This window comes from Acomys minous (genome assembly GCF_964271855.1).
Source record: "Acomys minous genome assembly, chromosome: 5".
In the NCBI taxonomy this organism is placed as follows: domain Eukaryota; kingdom Metazoa; phylum Chordata; class Mammalia; order Rodentia; family Muridae; genus Acomys; species Acomys minous.
The window spans coordinates 127,032,780-127,060,736 of NC_140494.1; the positions used below are offsets into that span (position 1 = coordinate 127,032,780).

At 47.1% G+C, this 27,957-nt stretch overlaps 1 protein-coding gene across 6 annotated transcripts in view; it reads left to right on the forward strand.

Annotated features, from left to right (window-relative positions):
- VPS13C (vacuolar protein sorting 13 homolog C) overlaps window positions 1-27,957 on the forward strand; it is a 164,056-nt gene that overhangs the window by 3,990 nt on the left and 132,109 nt on the right. For 4 of the 6 annotated variants that reach the window (XR_014779095.1, XM_084781224.1, XM_084781225.1 and 1 more), the window contains exons 2-6: window positions 8,068-8,111; window positions 10,449-10,491; window positions 16,396-16,491; window positions 18,074-18,175; window positions 25,283-25,345. Coding sequence is in view for 5 of the 6 variants with exons in the window: in XM_084781224.1 (XP_084637350.1) it covers window positions 8,068-8,111; window positions 10,449-10,491; window positions 16,396-16,491; window positions 18,074-18,175; window positions 25,283-25,345 (348 nt within the window). In the remaining variant the exon portion in view is untranslated. The remainder of the gene's footprint in view (window positions 1-8,067; window positions 8,112-10,448; window positions 10,492-16,395; window positions 16,492-18,073; window positions 18,176-25,282; window positions 25,346-27,957) is intronic. The other 2 variants (XM_084781226.1, XM_084781227.1) reach the window with 1 other exon arrangement.

A 27,957-nucleotide genomic window follows, 5' to 3' on the forward strand; every position in this document is an offset into this window, starting at 1 on the left:
TAGAGAACAAACAAGGCCAGCAAGAGAGCTGGCTCAGTGGGTGAAGGTACTTGTTTCTAAGCCTGGCTACCCGAGTTCAGCTTCCAGGATGCACTTGGCAGAAGGAGAGACCTGGCTCCTACAAGTTGTCCTCGGAGCTCCACGTGCAGCTACAATATATACAAAAGCAATAATTATTTGAGCTGAAGAAGCAGAGGCAACAACACCGAAGACAAACTTCAGAGGGACATAAAGGCTGTTAAACTTTGTGGCTGGCTTTTGGAATTTATTCTTTTGGCTTTTTGAGACATAGTTTTGCTGTGGAGCCTTGGCCGGCTGCCCTGGACCCTGCTCTGTAGACCTGGCTGGCCTCAAACTAACAGAGATCCTCCTGCCTCTGCCTTCTGAGCGCTGTAATAAATGGTGTGTGCCACCACCTCATGCCTTGGATTTTATTCTTGAAAGATTATTTAATGCCAAAGAGTTCTTAAATATTTTTGAAAGTGGTTTAGGCAAAAATACATTAAACAACAACAACAACAACAACAACAACAACAACAACAACAAAACCTTGGTGTAGTAGAAACAGGCCCCAGAGGAAAATGTCTTAATTCTCTCAGTTTCCTGCTCTGTAAAGAGCATACGTAGCGTCTGTGGCGGAAGGCTTTTGCAGATGTTAGTGGCAGGTGGTAGTGGTAGGTGGACAGCCTCCTGTTGCTTGCTCTAAAGCGTGTTTCCTCTGACACCAGGCATCTGCTAGCATCACATGTGAGTGCCAGTGTCTTTTATCCCCTCCCACGGCCTGCCCCCAAACTGAGTTTATACTTGACAGTGCTCCTGCTTTCTGTAGCAGCGAAGGACAGCTTTCAAAGGCTGTGACGTGTGGCTGGTCCGCAGGTGTTGACAGCCGACGATGCTTATCTAGACTTTTGATCCCCACAAACTGGTACCAGCAGATAAATTACACAGCCCTTAGCTGTTTGAGAGGTATCCAGGACTTAATTGTTTTTAAGAGCAACTTGTTTCTAAAACAGTGTGTCGAAATGCCAGATCTTTTGCAATTTGGGCTAAGTAGTGTTGTTACAATGTAGACTCTGCCAATTTGATTTTTTAAAGCTGCTTACTGTGGAGGAGCTGGAGCAGCCCCCGTTCAGGACTCTGTGGTTTTCACTTCCCTTAACCCAGTGGACTAAGCCCTCGGGGTGGTGTGGAGGATGCCAGGGGTGGCTGTGGTGCCAGGAACAGAAACCGGCGTGTAGTGCACACAGAGTTCACAGCCCTGTGAGCCAGTCTCTGCTGCATGGTTTCGGGTCCTGTCCTCCACCCTGCGAGCCCTTCCCTGTCGGCCCACAGTTTTGGGTAGAGTTCCTATTCCAGATGCTGAGGACCAGGATTGCTGTAGATTCTGTGCTTTGTTTTCTAGAATTTGGAATATTTGTAAGTGTATAGTGTGACTTCTTGAGGATGGCATCCACATTCACATAACATTCAGGGTTCATATTCATAGAGTGCATATAGCCTGCAGTTATTATTTCATATGCCATATCGTGCCTGTAGCCAATCATTATTTTCTCTGTGCTGCATTTTGACAGCAGTGCAGTATGTAAGGCTGGGAGTGTAGGTTTCCTGTTTGTGGCGACTTGTCAGCACCCACAGGTTTTGGATTTGGACTGTTTCAGATTGTAGATTCGCAGCTAGCTGCTTGTCTTGCTAGCAGAAAGCAGCAGGAGAAAGGAGAGCGAGGACGAGGAAACTGGACAGGAAGTTATCCTCGACCAGGTGTAGGGCGTTTGGCGGGTCGCTGATGGGAAGCGAGGTGCGCGTGTCCTGTGTCCTCTCTGGCTGAGGGCATCTGTGGTCTGAGCAAGGTTGGAGCAGCCTTGAGCCCTTCCTCAGGTGAGCGGTGCTGCATTGCCTGCAGCCAGTGTGAGGCTGCTGGCCCAGCGCTCAGCTCTGGCCTGCCTTCTCCCATCCCTGCTCATGGTGAAGAGCCAGTCACAGAATACAAGGCAAAAATCACATTTACTATGCGAGGGGCCAGCAAGACAGAAAAAAACAATTGTTTGATTTGTTTTTACTTTCTTTAGCCTCATTATAGAAAACACTGTAATCTCTAAGTACTTCTAAACTACTGATTGTTGTTGTCGTTGTTTTAAAGGGTTTTATTTTATGTAAGTGTTTTATAAGTATGCATGTGTGAGCACCATGTTTTTGGCAGTGCCGGTTGAGGCCAGAAGAGGGTATCTGATTTTCTGGAATTGGAGTTAGGAATGGTTGTGAGCCACCATGGTGGTGGGGGGGGGGGGAAGAGAGGGGAGCTGGGGACTAACTCGGGTCCCCTTAACTACTGAGCACTGAGATCAAGTCCCCAGCCCCAGGAGGCCTTTTTTTTTTAAAGCCCTTTTCTTAGTCAACACTTGATGTAGTGGAAGCAACATTAGCTTGTTTGTAGCACATAAGATGAGCAACACAAATTCATTAGGAGCTGGGTGTGGTGGCGCATGCCTGCAATCCCAGTGCTCAGTGTGGCAGAGGCAGGCTGATCTCTGGGAGTTCGAGGCCAGCCTGGTCCACAAAGTGAGCTCAGGACAGAGAAGGCTATACAAGAGAAACCCTGCCTCAAAAAACCAAAAAAAAAAAAAAAAAAAAAAAAAAAAAGCTAGGATAATATATCAAAGCAAAGGATACACCTTTCTGTTTATTTAAATAGGACCACCATTAATTAAAAATTCACTCCTTTTTTAAAATAGAGCCAGAGGCTGGTGCTTTGAAACTATTTGCTAGGAAGCCTTACCGAGCGAAGGAGTATCTTGGGTTTTAGGCTCTGTGGTGCTTGAGAGGAGAAAGTCTTGGTGACATCACAGTGCTGTTTTTCTCTGCCAAGACTTCTTGTTTCAACAGAAAACTGGAAAGTAAGATTCAGTTACTTCCTTTGCGCTGCACAGCAAACTCCCAACTGAAACCATCTGGATTGATTCGGTTTGGGGTCAGATAGTTCAACTCATTTGAGAGGTATTAGTACAATATTTTCTTCGGTATTTGTGAAAACATGAGTCATTGAAACAAATTGGCCCATGCTTTTGCAGACTGCTTCGGTGGCTGAGCTCATTTCCGTGGGAGATGAGCGTCGGCTGGGGACCATTTGATGTACGTGAAGGAAAAGCTGGGTACGCATGCTGTAGACAGGCCGGAGAAACCCAGCGCGGCCACACAGCACTGCATAGGTGTTTGTCGCTGTTTTAGGCCACGTGGCTCAACTAGGGCCTCATGTTTTTATTTTATGATCATTAATTTTTTAAAATTGTATCATAGTTTGGATTAATCTTTATGCTTTATATTAAGAACTGACCAACAATTGGAAAGTGGTGGTGCAGCATCTAGGAGGCAGAGGCAGGTGGATTTCTGTGACTTCTAGGACAGCCAAGGCTACATAAAGAAACCCCATCTCAAAAAAAAAAAAAAAAAGGAAAGAAAGAAAGAAAGAAAGAAGGAGAGAAAAGGAGACAGAGGGTCTGCTCTTAGTACAGTGGCCCAGCACTGGTGCAACCTTGGGGAAAGCACCCCTTTTGCTTAAACATCGGCTCCTTCGGGTGATAACACAGAGGTGGGAGTGAGGTCCGTGTGCTCCTGGAATAGTTCTGGAATGTAGCGAGCATAGGGACTGCTTTTAGAGCGAAGGTCTAGCATGGCCGGCTGCTGTGACTCTACCCTTTCCACTCATTTGTGGATTTTTATATAGCCTTTAAAATGTAAAGGCCCAGAGTGGCACCAACAGCCCCTCAGGGCAGAGTCTGGCTACTGTGTGGTAACGGAAGCAGCTTTATTCTGGTGGGACTGAACCCTCTACAGTGCTGGACATGGTACTGAGTGTCAGAGGACTGGCTGGTGCCTCTTCCGAGTGTAGGTTGCCATGGTCTCCCTAGGCCATTTGTAAACCTCTCTTCTGTTCCTCCTCTTCCTCTTCTTCCTCCTCCTCTTCCTCCTCCTCCTTTTCCTCCTCCTCCTCCTTCTTTTTGTTTTTTTTTTTTTGAGACAGGGTTTCTCTGTGTTATCCTGGCTGTCCTGGACTCTTTTGTAGATCAGGCTGGCCTCGATCTCACAGAGATCCACCTGCCTCTGCCTCCCTGAGTGCTGGGATTAAAGGGATGCACCACCAGGCCCGGCACCAGTTTCTCTTTCTTGATGTGTCTGTGCCCTCTGCCCCCTGGCCAGGAGGCTGTGAGGGTCCGTCTGGTAATAGAACACATCTGAACATGTTTTTTGAAATGTCAACTGACGGGCTCACTGTAGTTGTTTCTGCCCTGTAGTTAGTGTTTATGGAGTGCAGTGATGAGGGACACTGGTGAGGAGTTAGCTCATGATTGCATTGGGGATTTATGTAAATTAAGGGGTTAAATACTGTAGGGGATGCAGCTTAAGCCTCTGAAATCACAGAGATTATTTCCAGTTGATAGTATGTAATATCGACACTATTTTTCTTTCTTCCTTTTTTTTTCTTTTTCTTTTTTTGAGACAGTCTTGTGTAGCTCAGGCCAGCCTTGAATTCCCTATGTAGCCTAGGGTGCCCCTGCCTTTGTTCAGCATCGAGGTTACAGCTGTGCCACCGCACACCAGGTCTGTGCTTGCTAAAGACAGAGCCAGAACTTCTTGCGTGCTAGGCCAGCACTCCGTTTATTGAGCTACACCCTTCGTCCTTTTTGTTTCATAGCCGTGTAATGCAGCTGGCCTTGAGCTCGCGGTGCAGCACAGGCTAGCTTTAGTGTCGACCGCCACTGTTGAGTGAGTGCTGGGTGGACGGGCGTGTGCCACCAAACCCAGAGGAACACTGGGTTTCCTATGTTTACTGTGTAGATGAGTACGTGTATAAAACTATTCTTGGACTTAGAGCTTAGTATGATAATTCCATTTGGTTAAAAAAAAAAAAAAACCCAAAACCAATTTGAGCATCTGCATGTATGTATGTGCCCTATGTATGTGTCTAACCCTTGCCGAGGCCGGGAGGCCAGAAGAGGGTGTTGGAGTCCATTGGGGCTGGAATCATAGGTGGCTGTGAGCGGCTTAGCATGGGTGCTGGGACCTGACCTTGGGTCCTCACCAAGAGCAGCAAATGTTCCTAACCACTGGGCCATCCCTCCACCCCTCTGCTCTTTAACTTGGTTGTTGCTTCCAGTTTCACAACTATCTCCTGTGTAGCGATGGTGTAAGCTGCTAGTGGAATGGGCTGTGTTTATTTCTGTCTTTAATTCATTAGCAAGGATTATTTCGTTCATTCTGATTCAGCTGTATGTTGTTAAAATACCCTTCAGCACTGGCTCTGAAGCTTCCTGGGGAACTTTCAGCAGTGTGAGCTCATACAGAATGCCTGTAGTGTCCTAGTGAGCACGGGTGGCCTGTAGTGTCCTAGTGAGCAGCGCGCAGGCCTGTAGTGTCTTAGTGAGCAGCGCGCGGGCCTCCTTTAGAACGGGGCTCCTGGGCTGCACTCCTTCCCCAGGTCCTTCAGTCCTGTCAGTCTGCCCCGAGGCTGCTCAGTGCTGTCAGTCTGCCCCAGGCCGTTCCGGGCTCCTTACCGGCCTCTGCTGGGCGGCTAAGGACTTGAGGCTAAGCGCCCCCTCATGGCGTGCCTGGCCTTCGTGTTTCCTTGCTGGTAGAGTGTAGCGTGTCAACCTCTCATTCTTTGCTCTCCTGACCTTGCTTCTTTTCTTTATTTTTTAAGATAAGACACGATTATTTATTCATTGTTTTTTTTTCCCACCAGAAACTTCCTGTGGCCTCTGAGTGTTCTTATCTTGGGCGAGCTAGCTAAACCGGAAGGTTGCTTTGGTGGGGTTGGAATTACTGTTTCTGGAAGGAAAACACCATCTTTTTTGGATAGTTTTCCTGGTGCTCATTTCTGTCTGAGATGGTGACTTTTAGGTAGGATATGTGCCCATTGCACAAAGGATTTCAATGGAAGCTTCTGCGTTCCTGGGCCATGGAGTGGAACAGGTGCACTAGCACCTGACGGAACAGCGCAGGCTGTGTTGGCCACCTGGCTGCTGCCTCGCCTGGCCTGGCCACTGGCCACTGGCCGAGAGATGAATGCACTCCCCACTCCCCGGCTCGCTGCTAATCTGCAAGCTGCTGACTTTCTTACCTCTCTTTTTACTGGGCTCCTGGCTCCTCCTTTAGTGCAAACAGCTGCAGGATGATATTGCTATGGCTGCCCTTTGTGCCGTTTATCCAGGATGTGTGAACAGACCCAGCTGGTTCTTTGTTAGTTTTATGTGTCTGAAAGGAAAGGAGATGTTAGGTATTGGAAGAATTCATATACAAATGTTGAGCCAAATTAAACTTAGAATATACCTTTGTTTTATTTTTTATTTCCTCTTTTCCTTATTTTAATTTGTGTCATGATTTTACTTAAAAGTAATACCTGGAGTTGTAAAAACTAGAAAATACTGAAAGCCTTTAATAAAAGAAGCCCTCCTTTGTCCCACCAACAGTGATCATCACTGTCAATATTCTGTCAGTTTTTAAAATATACTTCTTTAAACTTGGTTGGCGACGTCGGCAGTGATCGACGCCTGTTACTTCATTGTACACCCACAGCTCACTGCGGTGGAAACAGCCACGGTTTTATCGAGACGCACATGTTTATATAGATTCACATCTGAATGTGTCGAGCTTGTCACTGGCTTGCCAGTTGTGAAATGCCGTGTTCAGTGTGCATGATCTGAGCACGCCTGGTGACTGTGGGGTCTTTGCGTGGATCAGTCAGGACTCATGAGCAGGGTTGGGTCTGTGTTGGCCTTCGAGCTCATTAGACTGCTCTGAATGGCTGAAAATAGGTGTTGCCTCGAACGGGGGCCTCGACTATAACCTGCGTAAGACATTGGGGACTACAGTTAAGCACAGAGCTGTCTGTGGCCTTCTGTAACTTTAGAGAGCATGCTCCTTAAGAATGACTTCTGTCGGCTAGAGAGACGGTGCAGGGGTTAAGAGCACTCTGGCTGCTCTCGCAAAGGACCTGGGTTCAATTCCCAGCATCTTACACGACTGCTCACAACTGTCCAATTTTGGGGTTTTAGCACCCTCTTATGGCCTGCATAAACGCTGTAATGCATGCAAACACACACACACACACACACACACACACACACACTCACACACACTCACACACACACATACACACACACAAACACACACACACTCACACATACATACACACACACACTTTTCCTCTAAATGCTGAATGAATGTCAGTCTTTAGGGTTACTCTATGACCTTTGTGCTTGGTAGTGGTGCTATCCTTTTAATTCTGGCTCCAAAATTCGTCTTTATTTATTGTCATGGCCCCTGTTTGACGCTGGGGTTATAGCTTTGCTTTAGATTCGTGCATGTATGTGTGTATGTGTGTGTATGTATATGTGTTCAGGGTGGCTTGGAATGCACTGTCTAGCCCGTGCTGGCCTCAGACTAACAGCTGTCCCTCAGACTTTATCTCCCAAGTGCTGTGGTTGCAGGCATACACTGCCATACTGGGCGGTTTCAGATTTCAGTCTCTTTCCAGCTGGTCTGTGGAGGCTGCCTAACAGCCGTGCTCTTTTCCTCCTTCCTAAGAGCAAAGCTGTAGCATTTCCTGCCCATCCCTGGGGGCTTCCTACCTGCTTCTCTGCCGCTCTTGTAACATTCAACAATGCGCTTTAGAAAACTGGAAACATTCCATGTACACAGAGAACATATATTACATGTGGATATTACATGTGGAAGTGGCCCTGTGGCCCCACAGCTCATGTATGTTCGGTTTCTGATCGGTGGTGTTTGGCGTATACATGTGCAGATATAGTTTTAAAAAGTTATATCAGTCTGGATGGTGTGTAGGCTCTGAGAAAACACCAGTCGGTAAACGTTTTTTCCATGTCCTGCATTGTTTTGTTCCATGATGCAGGCATGTTCTGGCCTCTGCCTCCTGCTGGACCCCGAGTGTTCACAGTCTTGCATTGGTGTTCTGAGCTCTAGCACTGCGTCCTTGGTGTTTGAGAGATGTGACATATTATACTCATGGCTGTATTAATGGTATGTTTCTTGTTTTTTCTTTTTGTTTTACAGGTAATGTGGCTTTAGATAATCTGCAGATAAAAGAAAATGCTCTGGTAAGGGTTATTATTTTTTAAATTATGCTTAATAACTCAGTCAGTTTGGCAAGCTCTTAGAAACGTTTGGTTACTAGGCTTCTGTACCAGGTACCAGATAAAGTGCCTGAGTCACTCCAAACATGCTTCTTTATTTAACTATCGGCCATTGGAAATTATGGGATTAAAGATTTACAGTCCTCCCCATGCCCCATGATCAAAGTAGTATATTTTTTTTCAAAATGCAGCTCATTCCATAACCTAATTTGATTGTATAGCTTTGCTGTCTCTGTTTGTCTTTCAGAAACATTTTTCTTCAAAATTATCCTTACACATTTCCCAGACAAGTTAGTGCTTGCGCTAAGCAGTGATCTAGATGCTATGGAACAGTGCAGAGAATAAAAGTGAGCACAGGGCAGCACTTATTAGGTGGCTCAAGTTGATTGGCCTTTCCTGACCCCTGGGGACAGAGTCACTGCTTATGCAGATTTGTGCATTGCCAGAGAGCGCTGAGGTGGTTGTCAGGGAAAGGTAGGCGCTTTAGCTGCAGTGGGGCGCTTGCATCGTTTGCTGTTGAGCTAAAGCAAGGCAGCGTTCCCCACACAGTGAGGCTACCTCTAGCCCGGTGTGCAAAACTGAAGTCTGTGGTGTCACTTAAGAATATTTATTCATCACATCACACATCACACATCATACCTGCTTTCCTTTTTCTTTCTTTAAGACAGGGTCTCATGTATCTAAAGTTTAGCTTCGAGTTCACTATGTGGCTAAGGCTCATGTGAGTTCCAGGTCTCCTGCCTCCATTTCTCAGACACTGAGATTGCACGCATGTGCTAGATCTCCTTAGTTGTCACTTTCAGTTCCTTCACATGCTTGAGGTTCAGTGGCAGAGCCAGGCTTGGCTTGGTGACCCGGCTGAGACAGGAGGGAAGAGAGCCTGGCGCACTGGAGGGGACACTCACGGTGCTTAACTGTCCTTCCCCGGCTCCATGTGGCATGCCAGTTTCTGCTTATTTAAGCTTATTTAAGAATTTAGAACCTATCGACTCTGTTGCTAGAGGTTAGAGTAGCGGTTTATTTTATTTTCCGATTTATGAGAAGATTTTGTAAGAAAATAAGTATAAATAGAACTGTGGGGACAGTATTCATTAACATTCCCAGAACGCAGATTGAACAGTTGAAATTAGAGGTAATGAATTACTTCGTAATTTATAGACTTCATTAGTTAAAACTAGCCCCTTCACAATTTAACCGAAACAGTGAGGGTTTTTGCTTTGTTTTGTTTGTTTGTTTTGAGACAGGGTTTCTCTGTGTTGCCCTGGCTGTCCTGGACTTGATTTGTAGACCAGGCTGGCCTGGAACTCACAGAGATCCTCCTGCCCCTTCCCCCTGCTGGGATTACAGGCCTGTGCCACTGCACCCAGCTGTCAGTGAGATTTTATTTACTTTTTTTTTTTTAAATGGTTCTGTGTATCCTTGTGTCTTCTGTGTGTCAGGTGATTGCTTTCACACTGTACCGTGTCCCTAGCCTGACATTTTACTTGGAAATGGGAACTTTATTCATTGTTAAAATTATTCCAAGAGAATAAAAGTGAGCCCAGGGCAGCACTTATTAGGTGGCTCAAGTTGATTGGCCTTTCCTGACCCCTGGGGACAGAGTCACTGCTTATGCAGATTCCTTTGTTAAGTGCTGTGTTCAGTTCCTCTGTGCCTCAAGCGCTTGCAGAATTGTTGGTCATGAGGATGGCTTCTCCGTGCACTGTAACCTACAGCGTGGTAGTTCAGTGTTCAGGCGGCCACAGGATTTATACATGTTAACACACAGAAAGTCCGGATGGTAAGGGATGCCTAACAGAAAATCTGCTGGCTGGCTCAATTGAGTAATTCTGAAGATTTGTGATTGCTATGAAGGAGAGTTGTGGGTCAGCACCCAAGAGTCCAGAGAAGGCCACATTTATTATTATTTATTGTGATGTATAATTTATCTAAGAAATGATAGTTTGGTAAATGGTATGCTAGGGTTTTATTTACTCATTTGCTAAATGAATTATCTGAGAGAATTACTCAGTGATTGCTTTCAGCTGACTGACGTGCACAGACTGTGGTCTTTTCTTCTTGCATTTCAGGTAAAAGTGTCCATAGGTTTCGCTTACTAATAACTAGTTCATGTACTTACTTTCCCTATGATCCCCCTTCTGTTTTTCCTGTTTATAATGTTGCTTGTGTGTAACTTCTTTATGCAAAACCACCATTTAGTGAAGCAGTCATAGCCACGAGGCACTCAGCTCTATCACTGAGGTACAGAAGTGATTTCGGGGTGCTGAAAGATGTCCTTTAATTTTTGTCTTCCTTCTGAAGAGTGAACTGGCTGTTCCTTTCAAAGTCAAGGCTGGACAGATAGGTAAGTACTTCCCTCTGCGTTGACTCGCTTGACCCCTTCTGGTTTTTATTTCACCTGTGTTGTTTAACCCGAGAAGTCTTGGCTTCCTTGAAAGTGTGGGACGTTTATGGCTTATATTAGTTTCACAGTTCTCAGTCTAACGCACATGATATATAATACCTATGTACTTAAAAAAATGAACAAAAGGATAGAGGATTTGTCTCTAAAATGGAAGGACATTTAAACTGTGGTCATGGCCTCCCTCTAGGCTTTGGTCTTACTACGTAAAACACCTCCATTTTCACAGCTGATAACCCACTTTCCTGTGTGTTTCCTTTATATTCGTGAAAGGCATGCAGTTTTAAAACTCTGTTAATAGACCTTATGTGAAGCCCATTTCCCTCATGTTTGCTAACACATCGTCGCCGGCTGTGCCGTGCAGCAGTGTGGTATGGGGGATGTGCTCTGGTAAGTACAGCGTCTCCTTCTCGGCAGCTGAACTCTTATCCATAACTCATGATATGTGTCTGCTGAAGAAGGATTTCAATAGGAAATTTAATCTACAAAGCTCTTCCAGATAGTCCACACGACGAATGTCTGTTTGTTCTGCCTATCAGCTGCCTACTGTCCACTTATCATCTATCTATCTATCTATCTATCTATCTATCATCTGTCAATCATCTATCTATCTATCATCTATCATCTGTCAATCATCTATCTATCTATCCAAACTGCAGCTCTAGATGGGCTCTTATTACTTTAGAATTTTACTTAATGACGTATTTGTCCACTCCTCACCCTACAATCTACTGCCAGATTACATTATTTCCCTTCTTCAGTCACTATTCTGATGAGTTTTAGGGTTTTATGCTTTACTGTTTTAGCATACTTCCCCCTCTTTTATTGAAAATAGATTTTTTAATGTAATATATCCTGACTATGGCTCCTCTGTCTAATCCTGCCGGTTCTTTCCCATCTCCCTTCCCATCTGGATCCATTCTCTCATTAGAAACCCAACAGGCTTCTAAAGGAATGTAATACTATAATATAATATGACATTATAACAGAAAATTATCACATCAGAATTGGACAAAACCAACCGATGAGAAGAACACAAGAGAAGGCACAAGTGCCGGAGACCCACTCACTGTATGCTCAGGAACCCCATGGCAGCGCTAGACTGGAAGCCGTGATATCTCTACACCGAGGACCTGGTGCAGGCCCCCTGCGTGCTGACTAAGTCTCTGTGAAGTCATGTGAACTTTGATCATGTTGACTTAGAAGATCTTGTTTCCTTGGTGCCTCCCTTTCCTTCTGCTCTTACGCTCTCTCTGGCCCCCTCTTCCTCAGGCTTCTGAGCCCTGAGGGGAGGGATTTGAAAGAAACATCCCACTTAGGGCTGAGTTTTCCATGGTTTTGGACTCTCTGAACAATGCCTGGCTGAGAGTCTCTGTATTTGTTCCTATCTGCTGCAGGAGGAAGCTTTTCTGATGATGGCCAAGCAAGTGCTGACCTATGAGTGTAGCAGAATGTCATTAGGAGTCAACTTATCACTACGCTTATAATTGTTATCTTTTAGAACAGTAGCATTTGGTTTTCCCCTAGGCTCCTGGGATATGTAGTTTAAGTTCTTGCTCCCCCAAGCAGTGTGGGTATGTTTTCCATCTTGTGAAGTGCGTTGTGCATCAAATAAGACGTTGTTTGGCTACTCCCACAGTCTTTGTGCCGCCATGGCCCTAGCGTATCTTGCAGACAGGAGAGCATTGTAGATGAAAGGGTCTGTGTGTGTGTTCTTCCTTTGGGAGTGTGCAGAGTGTCTTCTTATACCAAAGACTCTAGAATAGAGGGGAGAGGGCTCTATGTGGGGACCAACTTGACTTCTCCATTGTGTAGGTGGTGCTGTTAGTGAAATGGGGCTTTGTTTGAGACCCCCAGTGGATTGAATAATGATGCAGGGACTTATTATACTCATTAGCTTAGTCGCCATAGCTGGGCAGACTCAGCTCTTCTAATCTGGCAGTACTGGTCTGGCTTATGTATCTCTCAGTCTTAGTCCTGGCACTTATTTCTTCCTCCGTGTCCACTGGCACACCCGCCTCTGCCCAGATTCCTTCCCTGAGTTCCCATCTCTGCTGGAAGGACTGCCTCTCTTCTCCTGCCTCAGCTATTGGCCAGCCAGCTCTGTTTTAAACCAATCAAAAGGTGAGAAAAAGGGAGTGTTTACAAAATATGATGCAGCCACATGAACAACAATACCAAAGTCGGGGAATGAATAACAATACCAAAGTCCAGCCTGTACTCAGATCTCTGCCAGTACAGAAATCAGCATAAGATGAGCTTTACACAGTGTGTAAAAAGATTGCCCCAACACTTTAGCAAGGGGGACTTGCCATCAGTTTGTGGAGAACAACCTGTGGTTTTGGCAATAGCCTAGGTTGTTTGGGATTCCCATGGGAGCCCTTTGGCTAACAACTCAGTTACATGTAACCCAGGCTGGGACTAGAGCTTCATTTGGTGACAAGAGATCAAGAGATGGTGAGTTGAACCTCTGTCTCCTCCATTACTTGTCATATTTATTTAGATAGCCTTCATCCATCCGTCTGTCTGTCTGTCTATCTATCTATCTATCTATGGAAGCTTGTACTGTTGTAGGTTTCTGTAATGCCCATCTAGTGGCCCTTAGTTTTAGCTGTCTCTCCCTGTGTTTCCATCTCATCTCCCTCTCCCTTTCCCCTCCCTACTTGATCTTCTCATTCCAGAACTCTCCATCCATCTCTAACTATCTATTCTATTTCTCTTTCCTAACAAGGTCTGTTTTGCCCCCTGTCCCCTCACTCTGCACCTAACCTCTGTGGTTCTACATATTTTAGCTTGGTTGTCAATGACTTAGCAACTGATGTCTGCATATAAGTGGATACATGCCATATTTGTCTTTCTGGATACCTCACTCAGGACGAATTTTTTCTAGTTCCATCCAGTTACCTGGGATTTTCTTTTCTTCTTCTTTTTTTAAAGTGGCAGAGTAATCGTCTGTTTTGTAAATGTACCACATTTTCTTTATCCATTCTTTTGTTGTGGGGTATCTAGGTTGTTTCCAGTTTCTGGCTGTTATGAATAGAGCAGCAAAGAACATGGTTGAGCACGTGGTAGGCCGGAGCATCCCTTTGTTATATGCCCAAGGGCGGCACAGCCGAGGCACCGCCACCCTGGTTTCCTGAGTGGCCGTACATGTTTGCACTCCCATCAGCAGTGGTGCGTGTAGCTCTTACTCAGCGTGAGCCGTCACTGATTTCATTGATCTCGGCTGTTCTGATGGCGAAAGATGAAGGCTCAAAGTAGCTCTGATTTACCTTCCTTGCTGACCAAGGATGAGCGCTTAAGTGTTTCTCAGATTTTTGGATTTTCTCTTTTGAGAATTCTGTTTAGATCTGTACCCTGTTTTAAGATTGGGATGCTTGTTTTCTTGATATCTATTTGTTTTTGAGTTCTTTATGTATTTGAGCTTGAGCTACAGAGCCAGGTCAAGGCCAACCAGGGCAGCTTAGACTCTGCCTCTAAACAAAAAGTAAGACATGAGGTTGAGAGACAGTTCCATGGATAGCAGTTGCCTGGCACGTGAGGGCTCCTAGGTTCAGTCTCTAATACCTCATATACTCAGAAAATGAGACTGTCCTGTGACTAACCGAATTGTTTCAGGACCTTTTTTTGCGGGGAGGATGACTTGATAAGTTAGGGTAAATGGAAGGAAGGAACAGGAGCAGGTGTCCCTTTCTGGTATATTGCAGGGGCGCTGCCTGCGGTTTTGATCTCATACTCAGTAAGAAGACAGTTGCCTTGTTAGGAGGTCATGAGGTTACGTTGTAGCTATTACCCATTGTGAATATTGGTGGCACTCACCATAAAATCCTAAGGGTTACAAGTGACCCAGAAGTGTACTGATGTGCTCATAGGCCCTTCGCACCTGGAAGCCATGTAAGAAACTCAACAGCTTCGGAAGCTGAAGAGAGATGAAATTTAAAAAATTATTATTTGAAATTACGTGTGTGTGTGTGTGTGTGTGTGTGTGTGTGTGTGTGTGTGTGTGTACACATGAGTGCAGGTGCCCACAGAGGCCAGGGAAGCCACAGAGGTCAGGTGCTCTTGGAGTTGGAGTTACATGTGTTTGTCACCCACCTGATGTGGGTGCTGGGACTTGAACTTGGATCCCCTGAAAGCATAGTTAGCTTAACCACTGAGCCATCTCTTTGGCACATGAGAAAGGAAATTTTTAGTGCAGAGATAATTTGACATTTATCCTGGAGTATATTCCCACGTAAAACTGACTTGGTTATATAGCTATCCAGTTGACTAGAATATTCTCTGTTGTAGAACATTATTTTATTTCCTTTAAGTTTGTGGTATTCTTTATCAAATTATTTGAATGTTGAGCACCTTTCTTTAAACACGCCAGTGGTTCTGATCATATGACTTAGTGATTCTTTTCTAGTAAGTGTTGCTAGCAGCACTGACCTAATATCATTATTTTTTAAGATTGTAATAACGGGCACTAGAGAGATGGTTCTGCAGTTAAGAGCACCGATTGCTCTTGCAGAGGACCTGGGTGCAACCCCAGCTCGCATCTCCTTTACTCCAGGGCTCCAATATCCTCTTCTGGCCGCCACCGGCACCAGTCATGCATGTGGTGCGCAGACATACGTTTGCCCAAAAAACCACACCCATAAAATAAATAAGTAAAAATTATAATGGAGAAGGATATTGATATTTTATTTTTGGAACATGGGAAACTTTACTTCAGGAGTAAAAAGCATTAGGACAGAATTATATGGCAACTGAGTGGGACATTAGCTGTCTGTGGCCTCGGGAAGAGCCGTCCTGCAGAGTAGGAAAAGCATAAAGAGAAACGAAAAGGTGCCCCAAATGGCTTTGCCTGTCTCAGAATTCAGATTTGCTCTCTCTTCTGCCCCGCACGGCCTTCTCCTCATATAACACCCAGTGCGCTACTAATATTAGAGCCATAGTTCGTTGTGAAGAGTGAGCGTTTTTACGGGCTTGTTTCTGAACGTCCTTAGGTTGACCTTGCGCTTTTTGCACGGTGAGGTTGGCTTTGCACTCCTGCTCCTCCTGCCTCCCTCTCCCAGCTGCTGGCATTACAGGCGTGCACCACCACGCTCGGCTTAAAACCGTTGTTTGTAGGAGACAAAGTGTGTTCTGCTTCTGAGTGGTTTGTAAGTACACATTCGGAAGGTAACAGACCTGAGTCCTGTGGCATCGGCAACATAAGGTAGCTAACGCTGAGCTGGAAGCGGCGTGCCTCGCCTTCAGATCCGGCCTCTTCCTTCATAGCTGTTCGACCTGTTGCCCACATTCATGAAGAAGAGATGGGACTTCTCTCCTGCTTTGGTTCCTGTTTGCACAGACAGGCAGTGTTTACAGAGGCTGTGTGGATGCCACAGACAGTGTTTACAGAGGCTGTGTGGATGCCACAGACAGTGTTTACAGAGGCTGTGTAGATGCCACTGACAGAGTGTACAGAGGCTCTGGTTGATTTGCTTGTTAGTGAGGCCGGAAGAGCTGTGCAGTCTCCTGCTCTGTCCAGCATGGAGCTCTGGGTCCAGCATCTTCATTGATGACGTGGCTGGGCGTAGATGATCAGTGACACTGAGCTGCCTTTTCCTTTTCCAAACTGCAATGATCACCGTTTGATTTATTTCAGGGCTTTGAGAAAGCTAATGTAATTATTGTAAAGCTTGGGGGATATAACATACACATTTTAAATATTGATTCCCCTACCCCCCTTTTTTCCCCTGAGTGACAAACATACTAAATGCCTGGCAAGTTTTGTACTTTTTGTGGGAAATGAGAAACTTCTTTGTATCTTCTTTAGCAGTTGTAGATGGCTTTAAGATGGAAATTATGTTTCTTTAGATAAACTAACTTTGAAGATTCCTTGGAAAAACCTTTATGGAGAAGCAGTGGTTGCCACACTTGAAGGACTGTACCTGCTCGTGGTCCCTGGAGCAAGTAAGTGTCCTCTGTTGTAATCATTCAGTGACGTCACAGTGCAGTGAAACTGCTCCTGTGGAGTGTTCTAATACAGCGAGGAAGCTGGAGGCCGACCATACGTGCACGGTAGAGTGCATGCAGGAGGCCGACCATACGTGCATGGTAGAGCGTATGCAGGAGGCTGACCATACGTGCACGGTAGAGCGCATGCAGGAGGCTGACCATACGTGCACGGTAGAGCGCATGCAGGAGGCTGACCATACGTGCACAGTAGAGCGCATGCAGGAGGCTGACCATACGTGCACGATAGAGCGTATGCAGGAGGCCGACCATACGTGCACAGGGTAGTGCATGTGCACTTACCATGCATGCTGTTTGTGTGCAGAATGCTTTCCTGTTGATGAAGACAGTAAAGTCAGTCTATTTTAAGCTTATTTCCCGTGAGTAATTACTTTGTATCTGAAGCTGTTTAAAAGTTGAGATGCACTTGACAGATGAATTGAAGCAATTTAAAGTGTACCAATATGTTAATTTACATACTTCAAGACTGGAAACTTTTCCTGCATCTTGCGGCTTTTGATCTTAAACAACTGTTATTTCAAGCATATGTAACAGGTAGTTTTTTCCTTAGAAACCACAATATTTTAGCTATAATATTTTGAAATACTGAAGCTTAATATCTTTAGTTATTACTGTTTTCTGCTAAAATGGACAACATGACAAAATTTAAATGCTTTGGGAACAATTACTCCCGGTTTCTCAACCATAATGCAGAGAGAGAGTTTGTTTTTTCTAGAGTTCTTAGCAGTTACCACAGTAAATCCACAGCATTGGCTTGACTTCTTCTTTCTTTCTCTCTCTTTCTTTCCTTCCTTCCTTCCTTCCTTCCTTCCTTCCTTCCTTCCTTCCTTCCTTCTTTCTTTCTGTCTGTCTGTCTTTGAGGTAGTGTAGCCCTGGCTCTTCTGAACTCACGCCGTAGATAAATGTGGCCTTGAACTTTGAGACCCACCAGCCTCCCGAGTGCTGGGATTAAAGGTGTGCGCCACTACCCCCCACACTTTTCTTTCTTTTAAAGATTTATTTTTTATTTATGTGTAGTGAGACTCACCGTACGTGTGCAGGTGCCCCTGGAGGCAGGAAGAGCGTATCATGTCTTCTGGAACTGGAGTTGTGAGCTGCCGGACGTGGGTGCTGGGAACTGAACTTGGGTCCTCTGCAGGAACAGCAGCCGCTCTGAACCACTGATCTCTAGCACCTTTCCGTCATTTTTATAGATAATAACGTTTCCCCACTCAGGCAGTGGCCGTCAGTACTCCGACATACTTTCTGTCTTCTGCTTTTCTCTCAGGTACCTATCCAGCTTTTCCGGCTTCACTGTTTTAGCCACCTTCCTCCTCCTAGTTCCTTTCTTTTTTCCTTTGTGAGGCTTTACACACAAATAGGAATTGTCTATGTGTAAAGCCTTTGTAAGGTTAATCTTCGCAGAAGTGGTTTTTGACTTATAAAGAACAGTGTTAACATATGATTGTAACAAGGTTAAAGTTCCCCATTTGTCTGCTGATTTCATTTCTTTTTGTGAGAATTAACTGTATGTTTTTAGGTATTAAGTATGATCCTGAGAAAGAAGAGAAATCCTTGCAGGATATTAAACAGAGGGAACTTTCCCGAATTGAAGAAGCCCTTCAAAAAGCAGCAGAGAAAGGTACGATAGGCTTATTTTAAGTATCTAGACATATTTAGTGCCATTTCATAGACTATGTATTTATTTATTTGTTTCTCTGTGTCACCCTGGCTGTCCTGAAACTCTCTCTGTAGACCAGGCTGGTCTTGAACTCACAGAGTTCCTCCTGTCTCTGCCTCCTGAGTGTTGGGAGTAAAAGTGTGCCACTACACCAGCTTTCATAGACTTTCTTAAGCCCAGTTCCAAAGACTAAACCCTTTTTTCAAATCTGAGAATACTGATTAGAAGTATTTCAGTGATTAACATTGAGGATCGATTGCTTTTGTCTGGTGATTATCTTATTCTGTTTTGAATAACATTGAGGTGTATGTGTTTTGTGTGAATTCATTTTCCCTGGGTGTTTGTAAGATGGCAAGGGTTGTCTGTCACAGTACAGATGTGGCCAGGCGCTACTCACTGCTGTGATACTATTTCCCCATCTCTTCATGAGTTAATTTTCAATTTTGAAAACAATTTCAAAACAAGCTTTTTCTTCAGGTTTCAACATCCTCAGTAATTTCTGTTTTGATCTGAGACATTAGTTATGTGACATTGTGATTTTGGCGTTGATTTCTAGAGCCAGGACAGAATGAAGTAGATGGAAACGTTATTAGTCTGTAGTGTGATGATTGACAGGCAGCGCTTCCCGATTCCAACCTGTTCACCACTTTACAGTCGAGTGGTACTTTGGTTTCTGACCGAGGTACAGTTTATTGGTGTTTTGCCCTGTTTTTGAGTCATTGGGTGGTGTGTGTAGGGATCTTGATGATGACGCCAGATAGAGAGTCTCTTACAAATAAGCGGATATGTGTGAATTTTTATTGTTTCACGCTGTGTATGCAACTTCTTCTCCCCCCCCCCCTTTTTCCCCTGCAAACAAAACAGAAAAAGACAGGGCAAATGTTAGCGGAGAAATGACTTGAGTTGCAGTCCCACCCGAGGGAGGCCTCTTTCCGTGGCCCTGCCAACCTGCAGCAGTGAGACGCTATTTTAAAATGCCTCCTTGAGCTGAGTGTGGTTGTTCAGATCTGGCTGCTGCTGTTGAGGTGGTAGACGCCATGACCAGCAGTGTAGGCGTGTGGGCCACATAGGACACCTCCATGGAGGAGTTGGGAAGCAGCACCGGCCCCCAGGTTCCCGATCACTCTCCCCAGCCCCGAGGTTCCCGATCACTCTCCCCAGCCCCGAGGTTCCCGATCACTCTCCCCAGCCCCGAGGTTCCCGATCACTCTCCCCAGCCCCGAGGTTCCCGATCACTCTCCCCAGCCCCGAGGTTCCCGATCACTCTGCCCAGCCCCGAGGTTCCTGATCACTCTCCCCAGCCCCGAGGTTCCCGATCACTCTCCCCAGCCCCGAGGTTCCTGATCACTCTCCCCAGCCCCGAGGTTCCCGATCACTCTGCCCAGCCCCGAGGTTCCTGATCACTCTCTCTAGCCCCGAGGTTCCCGATCACTCTGCCCAGCCCCGAGGTTCCCGATCACTCTGCCCAGCCCCGAGGTTCCCGATCACTCTCCCCAGCCCCGAGGTTCCCGATCACTCTCCCCAGCCCCGAGGTTCCCGATCACTCTGCCCAGCCCCGAGGTTCCCGATCACTCTCTCCAGCCCCAAGGTTCCCGATCACTCTGCCCAGCCCCGAGGTTCCCGATCACTCTCCCCAGCCCCGAGGTTCCCGATCACTCTGCCCAGCCCCGAGGTTCCCGATCACTCTCCCCAGGCCCCAGGTTCCCGATCACTCTCCCCAGCCCCGAGGTTCCCGATCACTCTCTCCAGCCCCGAGGTTCCCGATCACTCTCCCCAGCCCCGAGGTTCCTGATCACTCTCTCCAGGCCCCAGGTTCCCGATCACTCTCCCCAGCCCCGAGGTTCCCGATCACTCTGCCCAGCCCCGAGGTTCCCGATCACTCTCCCCAGGCCCCAGGTTCCCGATCACTCTCCCCAGCCCCGAGGTTCCCGATCACTCTCTCCAGCCCCGAGGTTCCCGATCACTCTCCCCAGCCCCGAGGTTCCCGATCACTCTCCCCAGGCCCCAGGTTCCCGATCACTCTCCCCAGCCCCGAGGTTCCTGATCACTCTCTCCAGCCCCGAGGTTCCCGATCACTCTCCCCAGCCCCGAGGTTCCCGATCACTCTGCCCAGCCCCGAGGTTCCCGATCACTCTCCCCAGGCCCCAGGTTCCCGATCACTCTCCCCAGCCCCGAGGTTCCCGATCACTCTCCCCAGCCCCGAGGTTCCCGATCACTCTCTCCAGCCCCGAGGTTCCTGATCACTCTCTCCAGGCCCCAGGTTCCCGATCACTCTCCCCAGCCCCGAGGTTCCCGATCACTCTGTCCAGCCCCGAGGTTCCTGATCACTCTCCCCAGCCCCGAGGTTCCTGATCACTCTCCCCAGCCCCGAGGTTCCCGATCACTCTCCCCAGCCCTGAGGTTCCCGATCACTCTCCCCAGCCCTGAGGTTCCCGATCACTCTCCCCAGCCCCGAGGTTCCCGATCACTCTCCCCAGCCCCGAGGTTCCTGATCACTCTCCCCAGCCCCGAGGTTCCTGATCACTCTGCCCAGCCCTGAGGTTCCTGATCACTCTCCCCAGCCCCGAGGTTCCTGATCACTCTGCCCAGCCCCGAGGTTCCTGATCACTCTGCCCAGCCCCCAGGTTCCTGATCACTCTCTCCAGCCCCGAGGTTCCCGATCACTCTCCCCAGCCCCGAGGTCCCTGATCACTCTGCCCAGCCCCGAGGTTCCTGATCACTCTCCCCAGCCCCGAGGTTCCCGATCACTCTCTCCAGCCCCGAGGTTCCTGATCACTCTCTCCAGCCCCGAGGTTCCCGATCACTCTCCCCAGCCCCGAGGTTCCTGATCACTCTCTCCAGCCCCGAGGTTCCCGATCACTCTCCCCAGCCCCGAGGTTCCTGATCACTCTGCCCAGCCCCGAGGTTCCTGATCACTCTCTCCAGCCCCGAGGTTCCCGATCACTCTCTCCAGCCCCGAGGTTCCTGATCACTCTGCCCAGCCCCGAGGTTCCTGATCACTCTCTCCAGCCCCGAGGTTCCCGATCACTCTCTCCAGCCCCGAGGTTCCTGATCACTCTGCCCAGCCCCGAGGTTCCCGATCACTCTCCCCAGCCCCGAGGTTCCTGATCACTCTGCCCAGCCCCGAGGTTCCTGATCACTCTCTCCAGCCCCGAGGTTCCCGATCACTCTCTCCAGCCCCGAGGTTCCTGATCACTCTGCCCAGCCCCGAGGTTCCCGATCACTCTCCCCAGCCCCGAGGTTCCTGATCACTCTCTCCAGCCCCGAGGTTCCCGATCACTCTCCCCAGCCCCGAGGTTCCTGATCACTCTGCCCAGCCCCGAGGTTCCCGATCACTCTCTCCAGCCCCGAGGTTCCCGATCACTCTCCCCAGCCCCGAGGTTCCTGATCACTCTGCCCAGCCCCGAGGTTCCCGATCACTCTCTCCAGCCCCGAGGTTCCCGATCACTCTCTCCAGCCCCGAGGTTCCTGATCACTCTGCCCAGCCCTGAGGTTCCCGATCACTCTGCCCAGCCCCGAGGTTCCCGATCACTCTCTCCAGCCCCGAGGTTCCTGATCACTCTCTCCAGCCCCGAGGTTCCCGATCACTCTCTCCAGCCCCGAGGTTCCTGATCACTCTGCCCAGCCCCGAGGTTCCCGATCACTCTCTCCAGCCCCGAGGTTCCTGATCACTCTGCCCAGCCCCGAGGTTCCTGATCACTCTCTCCAGCCCCGAGGTTCCTGATCACTCTCTCCAGCCCCGAGGTTCCTGATCACTCTCTCCAGCCCCGAGGTTCCTGATCACTCTGCCCAGCCCCGAGGTTCCTGATCACTCTGCCCAGCCCCGAGGTTCCCGATCACTCTCTCCAGCCCCGAGGTTCCCGATCACTCTCCCCAGCCCCGAGGTTCCTGATCACTCTGCCCAGCCCCGAGGTTCCCGATCACTCTGCCCAGCCCCGAGGTTCCCGATCACTCTGCCCAGCCCCGAGGTTCCTGATCACTCTGCCCAGCCCCGAGGTTCCTGATCACTCTGCCCAGCCCCGAGGTTCCCGATCACTCTGCCCAGCCCCGAGGTTCCTGATCACTCTCTCCAGCCCTGAGGTTCCTGATCACTCTCCCCAGCCCCTTTCTTGTCCCAAGTATGTTTTTCTTATGCAGAAATGCTGCCTCTTTACTAGGAGTTCCTAATGCTAGTCATAATACAGAGGCCACCATAATGGAAGAAAACTTTTTTTTTCTTCCTTTTTTCTCTAACACTTTATGTTTAATCTTTCTACTGGAACTTAAGTATCTGCACCTTTAGGGAGAGTTTTCTTTGTGTTGCTTCTGTGTGCAAGGTAGAACATAATGGGGCTTCCTGATGGCTGTCCAGCAGGGTGTTTAAAAGTCAGTTTTGTCCTATTGGACTGTATAGAAATAGTTCAGTAAGAGTGAGATGTGACACTTGGAAGTAGGAGAATTGCATTTCTTCCCATATAATTTCCAGAAGAAGTTTATTTTCTTAATTTACATATGTTAGCATACACACACATGCACACATGTGCACACAGGCACACACACATGCATGTGTGCATATACCCCCATGCATATATTCATCTAGGCATAGTGGCATCTGTAGGTACTGTGACATATAATATACATTTATACTCACATATGTAATTAATATGTTACCCTTTGTGAAATCTCCAAAGTCCTCTTTTTGGCAGGACTACTGTAATTGCTTAAAAAGTAATCTGGCACTTTCAATCCTCTGTAAGAAAGGTGTTCTGGTGGTTGATGGGTACATTGGTATAATGATACTTTAGCCCACTCTCTTGGGTCTGGTGGAGACTCGTGGTTTCTCTGTGGAGGGTGAACACCTGGGGAGCTAGTCCTGCATCGCATCTGTTAGGTCTGTGCAAACACGGCCAGTTTTTGGGTGATAAACCTTAGGATTTGTTGGAATGTATTTAAAATTCAGAAAGTGAAATTCTGTCTTCTCATTACTGGTTCTGTAAGGTAGATGAATTTGGAAATTGAGAAATGTGCTGAGAGATTATTTTCCTGTTTCATCGTCTTGACTGCACCGTAGATGTTCTTTCCTAGTTTCTGTGGATGCACATCATCTTCTTGTAAGGCTTTTTGTGTACGCTGAATATATCCCCTAAGTCATCGGTTCTCATCCTCCCTACTGCTGCGCCCTTAGCAGCTCCTCATGCTGTGCTGACCCCTAACGACAGAATGATTTCCTTGCCACCTCATCACTTGCTTTTCTTGACTTGCAGAAACTTCTTTTCGTTCTTTGTTTAATCTGTTGTGTAAATGTAGGCTGCACACTTGAGTGTAAGTTTTCCACGGTGGAATTGGTGGGTTTTCAGGTCTTTTCCAGCTGCTTTAATTCCTGTTCCTGTCCTCACTATGTATGCCTTGTTGTTACTATTAATAATAATATTATTATTATTATTAATAATAATAGTTATTCTTCTTCTTCTTCTTCTTCTTCTTCTTCTTCTTCTTATTATTATTATTTTGTTTTCTTTCTGAATTGTTTCTATTTCCTGCTTTATGTTTTTAGTGCTGCATAAGCGAGCCCAGCCTGCCACACAGGAGACAGGAGCCCTGCTACTGAGCCTCACCCCCAGTGCCCACATGGTCTGAATTGTACTTGGGTTTGGGGTCTGCACATGTAGTTTTGCTGAGCCTGTCTCTTATTCCTCTGTTGAGTTGACTCCTTCATGGCTTCCTTGCCTGTTCTTCCGCTCCCTGCTGTGTTTGCTGGACACAGCTAGCAGCTTTCAGTGTGACTGAAAATTCTCCCAAGGCTGAATGCTAGAAATGTCTAGGTTTAGAATAACGTATTCCAGATCTGGAAGTAGCAGTTCACACCTGCAATCCTAGCACGCAGGAGGATGAGGCAGGCGAGTTTGAGGCCAGCCTCCTGGCCTATAGACCTGTCTCAAAAACCAAATACGCACCCCCCCCACTCACCCCCACACACGAACAAAGTCCTCCTCCCCTCCCTGCCCCCCGAAATCTGCAGCCTCCCAAAACTACCAACCAGACAAACAATAAAAACTCAAAGTGCAGTATTAAGAAGGTTCAGGATTATGATTTTGCAGGCTGGATGTGCTAGCTTCTGGGTAATTTTGAACTGCTGTGTCCTTAAATGTTGTTGAAAATGGAACTCTGATCAAGCATTTCATTTGAGTTGGACAGTTGAGGCATTTGTTTAATGACCAACAGGACAAAGTGTTAAGTCCCACCAAAGAGGCTCAGCAAAGTGTTTCAGAGTTCAGAATGAGGTGACAGTGTTAAGTGTGTGCCTTAGTTGGTTCTGTGAATGTGGAAGGGGTGGGGAGCGCACTGCAGGTGGGGAGACCGGGTAGGAAACCACGGAGCACCTTGGGAACGGCGGGCACTTGAGGGGTTTGAGAGATTGGAGTTGCATGTAAATGTGGGAAACTAAGTTGAGATCAATTGAAAGAGATTTAAGTGACAGGATGGTGCTGATGAGGACAACTACTACTAAGACAGTGAATGGCATTTATTGAGTATTTATTATGTACCAGATGCTCATCAAAGAGTTTTCTGTGAATGAACTCTCTTAATAGTTACCCAATGCAAAAAATTAACTTTATTCTCTAGCCAGCGGAGGAGTGGGGAGTTGATAATTTTTTTTCTTGCAGTCTGAGCTGTACTTCATATGGGAGGTAAGTGGGAGAGGGCGCTGTCTAGCCATTCCACTTAATGAAAACGGGCAAAATGGCAGGTAGGGAGAGAACCTGAGTGCAGATTGTGTTGCATTTGAAAAGTGAAAGGTTACAGTGAGACCTGAGCAGCCAGTGCTCTTTACCTGCTTTGCCCAATTTGATTGTTATGACTTTCATGATGAAGAATTTTTATCTTGACGTGAAAATATGGTTTGTATGTTGAAAGCGTGATCCTGGTCTCACTGGGGGTGTTTCCTTAGGAGTGGGCGGTTTTACCATCACTGACTCTCCCCTAGTCCTGTCACGGGGTTTCTGAGTTAAGTTTGGGTGCGTTTCCCATGCAAAACTAACGGTGTCTGACGGCGCTTTGCCTTTCGGTTACTGCTGCCGTGGGATGCAGGAGCACACTCGGGGGAGTTCATGTATGGCTTGGAAAGCTTGCTTTACAAGGACGTCAAGCCTGGTGCGTATGCATGGTTAATTATACCTAACGTCAGGAAAGTGATGCTCCTATCTGTGCCTGAGCTTCAAGGGGAGTCCATTCAGTGTTGTGCCATCCTCTGAGAAATATGGAAATGTAATTCATGCTCACACCCTCACCACCCTCGCCTTTTCCCTCCCCTGCAGCCTTTCAGTCAGTCACCGACATGTATTTAATTCATGCTCACACCCTCACCACCCCTTGCTTTTCCCTCCCCTGCAGCCATTCAATCAGTCACCGACTCTGTGAGTGTCTTCTGGCAAACTGTATGCTGGGAGCTAGGTGTTCATGAGCGAGCAAGCATAGTTCACTGCCCCTGTGGAGCTCTCATATCTGCAGATGGCTGGAATCCATCCTCCCTTGGCCTTACTTTCTTTTTTTTAAGACAGTATTAGTGCTTCCTGACTGAGTGCCTTCTCTGGCTTACAGCAGAGAGTTGCAAATTTGTAAGAAGCAGTGAGATGGAATCTATGTGTATACTTCATTCAGAGCCCCAGGGAGGGACCTCTGCACGCCTCTCCTGCCCTCCCGACTGTGGTATCTTCTCTAGCACGCTGTCCTGTGCCGTGTGTCGGGACCTGAAGCTGCACAAACACACACGCACGGGCTAGAGTGGCAATCCTTTGTGCACTTGGACGTGTACATATTTTAAGCAAATTGTTATGGTGTTAGAACTCTCCAGGAATTTTTAGTGTTAATTTAATCACACTTTAGATTCGCTGTGACGGAGTGGTAAGTGGGTCTGCACCCCAGATCTCCAACAGCGAGCGCCATGTTAGAATTCTTACGAAGTAAAACTTCTTTAATGATGTGGTCACTCTGCCCGTGGGGGGAATTTGCATGGCAGAGTCACAGCATGAGGTGGAATTGCCTTGAGAACAGTTTCTCATTTTACAAATCTACTGGGCAGCAAGCATGGCTAACTGCTAATTTGTTTCTCTGATCAGCACAGAGGATAGCATGGGGGATCTGAGGGCTCAGGGTGCCATTTTACAGGCTGTAGTGAACCCGCTCTCTGTTGTCACTGGTGCCAGTGTTTTCTGGTCCTTCTAGGAAGAATCTGCCTGGGAGGTTATAGGTGAATGCCGGTGACCCATCCCCGTACTGTACACAGTCACCGGGCCCTGTTAAAAGCCAGCAGAGTCACAATGAAGGAAGCCCTGGCTGATTTAGTACCTTTCTTCTTTTCGATTTTAAAGTAATCCTGGCTAGAGTGAGGCTCACGGAGCAGAGAGAGGAGGTCATTTGATGATGGCGTCATCTTCACTCCCTTAGCTAAGAGCTAATGTGTCCCTTACAACAGCCGCCCTTTCAGTTTCCGAGTGCATACTCTTCCTTGAATTCATGTTCACTTTGTTGTTTAAACTTTAGAGCAGCGAGTCTCAGAAAGGCAGAGCTGATTTTTTTTCTTTTTAAAAGATTTACTGATTTGTTATTATGTATACAGTGTTTCACCTGCATGTCAGAAGAGGGCATCAGATCTCATTATAGATGGTTGTGAGCTACCATGTGGTTGCTGGGAATTGAACTCATGACCTCTGGAAGAGCAGCAAGTACTCTTAACCTCTGAGCCTTCTCTCCAGCCCCTGGCAGAGCTGTTTTTATAACAATATTAAAGCATTTAATTCTTCACTGAGTTGAAATTCATGTGCTGGTGTTCAAGTGATAGCTTGTAAATGCGGTGGCTGCCATGGCCTGCTTCAAGGAGGGACGCCTTACTGTACACAAGCCATGTGTTCTTTGCTCCTGTGCACTCATTACAAAGTCCTCACCCCCCAAAGAGTGTGCCGGTATTTCCTAAAAGTTTTTTCTTGACAAAATAGAATTATAATTTTAACAAACTAACTCTTGAGCAGGTCTCTAGAGTTTTGTGAGGCCCAAGAGAAAGTGTGAGTGAAGCATTTCAGGATGCTGAGGTGGGTGACTCTCAAGGATGCGTATTCGTACAGGTGTGTGAGTGTCACCTGAAGTTGCCTCTTACAGACACAGGCCATTTTTACTTGATTGACAAATTGTCATCATTCAAGTTTGAGTCTGTAGCTACAATACAAAACAGAGGAACACTTTGTGCTTTTAAGGAAACATTACAGTTTTTTTGTTTGTTTTGTTTTGTTTTTTGAGACAGGCTTTCTCTGTGTAGTCTTTGCTGTCCTAGACTTACTTTGTAGACCAGGCTGGCCTCGAACTCAGCAATTCGCCTACCTCCGCCTCCCGAGTGCTGGGACTAAAGGCATGCGCCACTACGCCCTGCCAGGAAACATTACAGTTTTAAGACACGCCCTCCTCCCCCATTTGCCACCCTGGCTTGACAGCTGCCTAGTATGGGACTTTCCCACGAGGCTGTCGGTGATTCCAGCAAATGTGCCTCTTGTGTTAAACATTGACAAGACTGAACATGAAGAAGCTTTGCCCAGCTCACTGCAGCATGACTTCCACATAACCAGTTAGTTATGGGTGTGTGGAAGGCCATGGAATGTGTGAGATGCCAACTGATTTTAATTTGGCTATGTAATTAGATTATATATCTTATGTGTGATCTAAAGATCTAACTAAGAGGCCCTACTTACTAAACTTGAGTGCATTCCCCATAATCC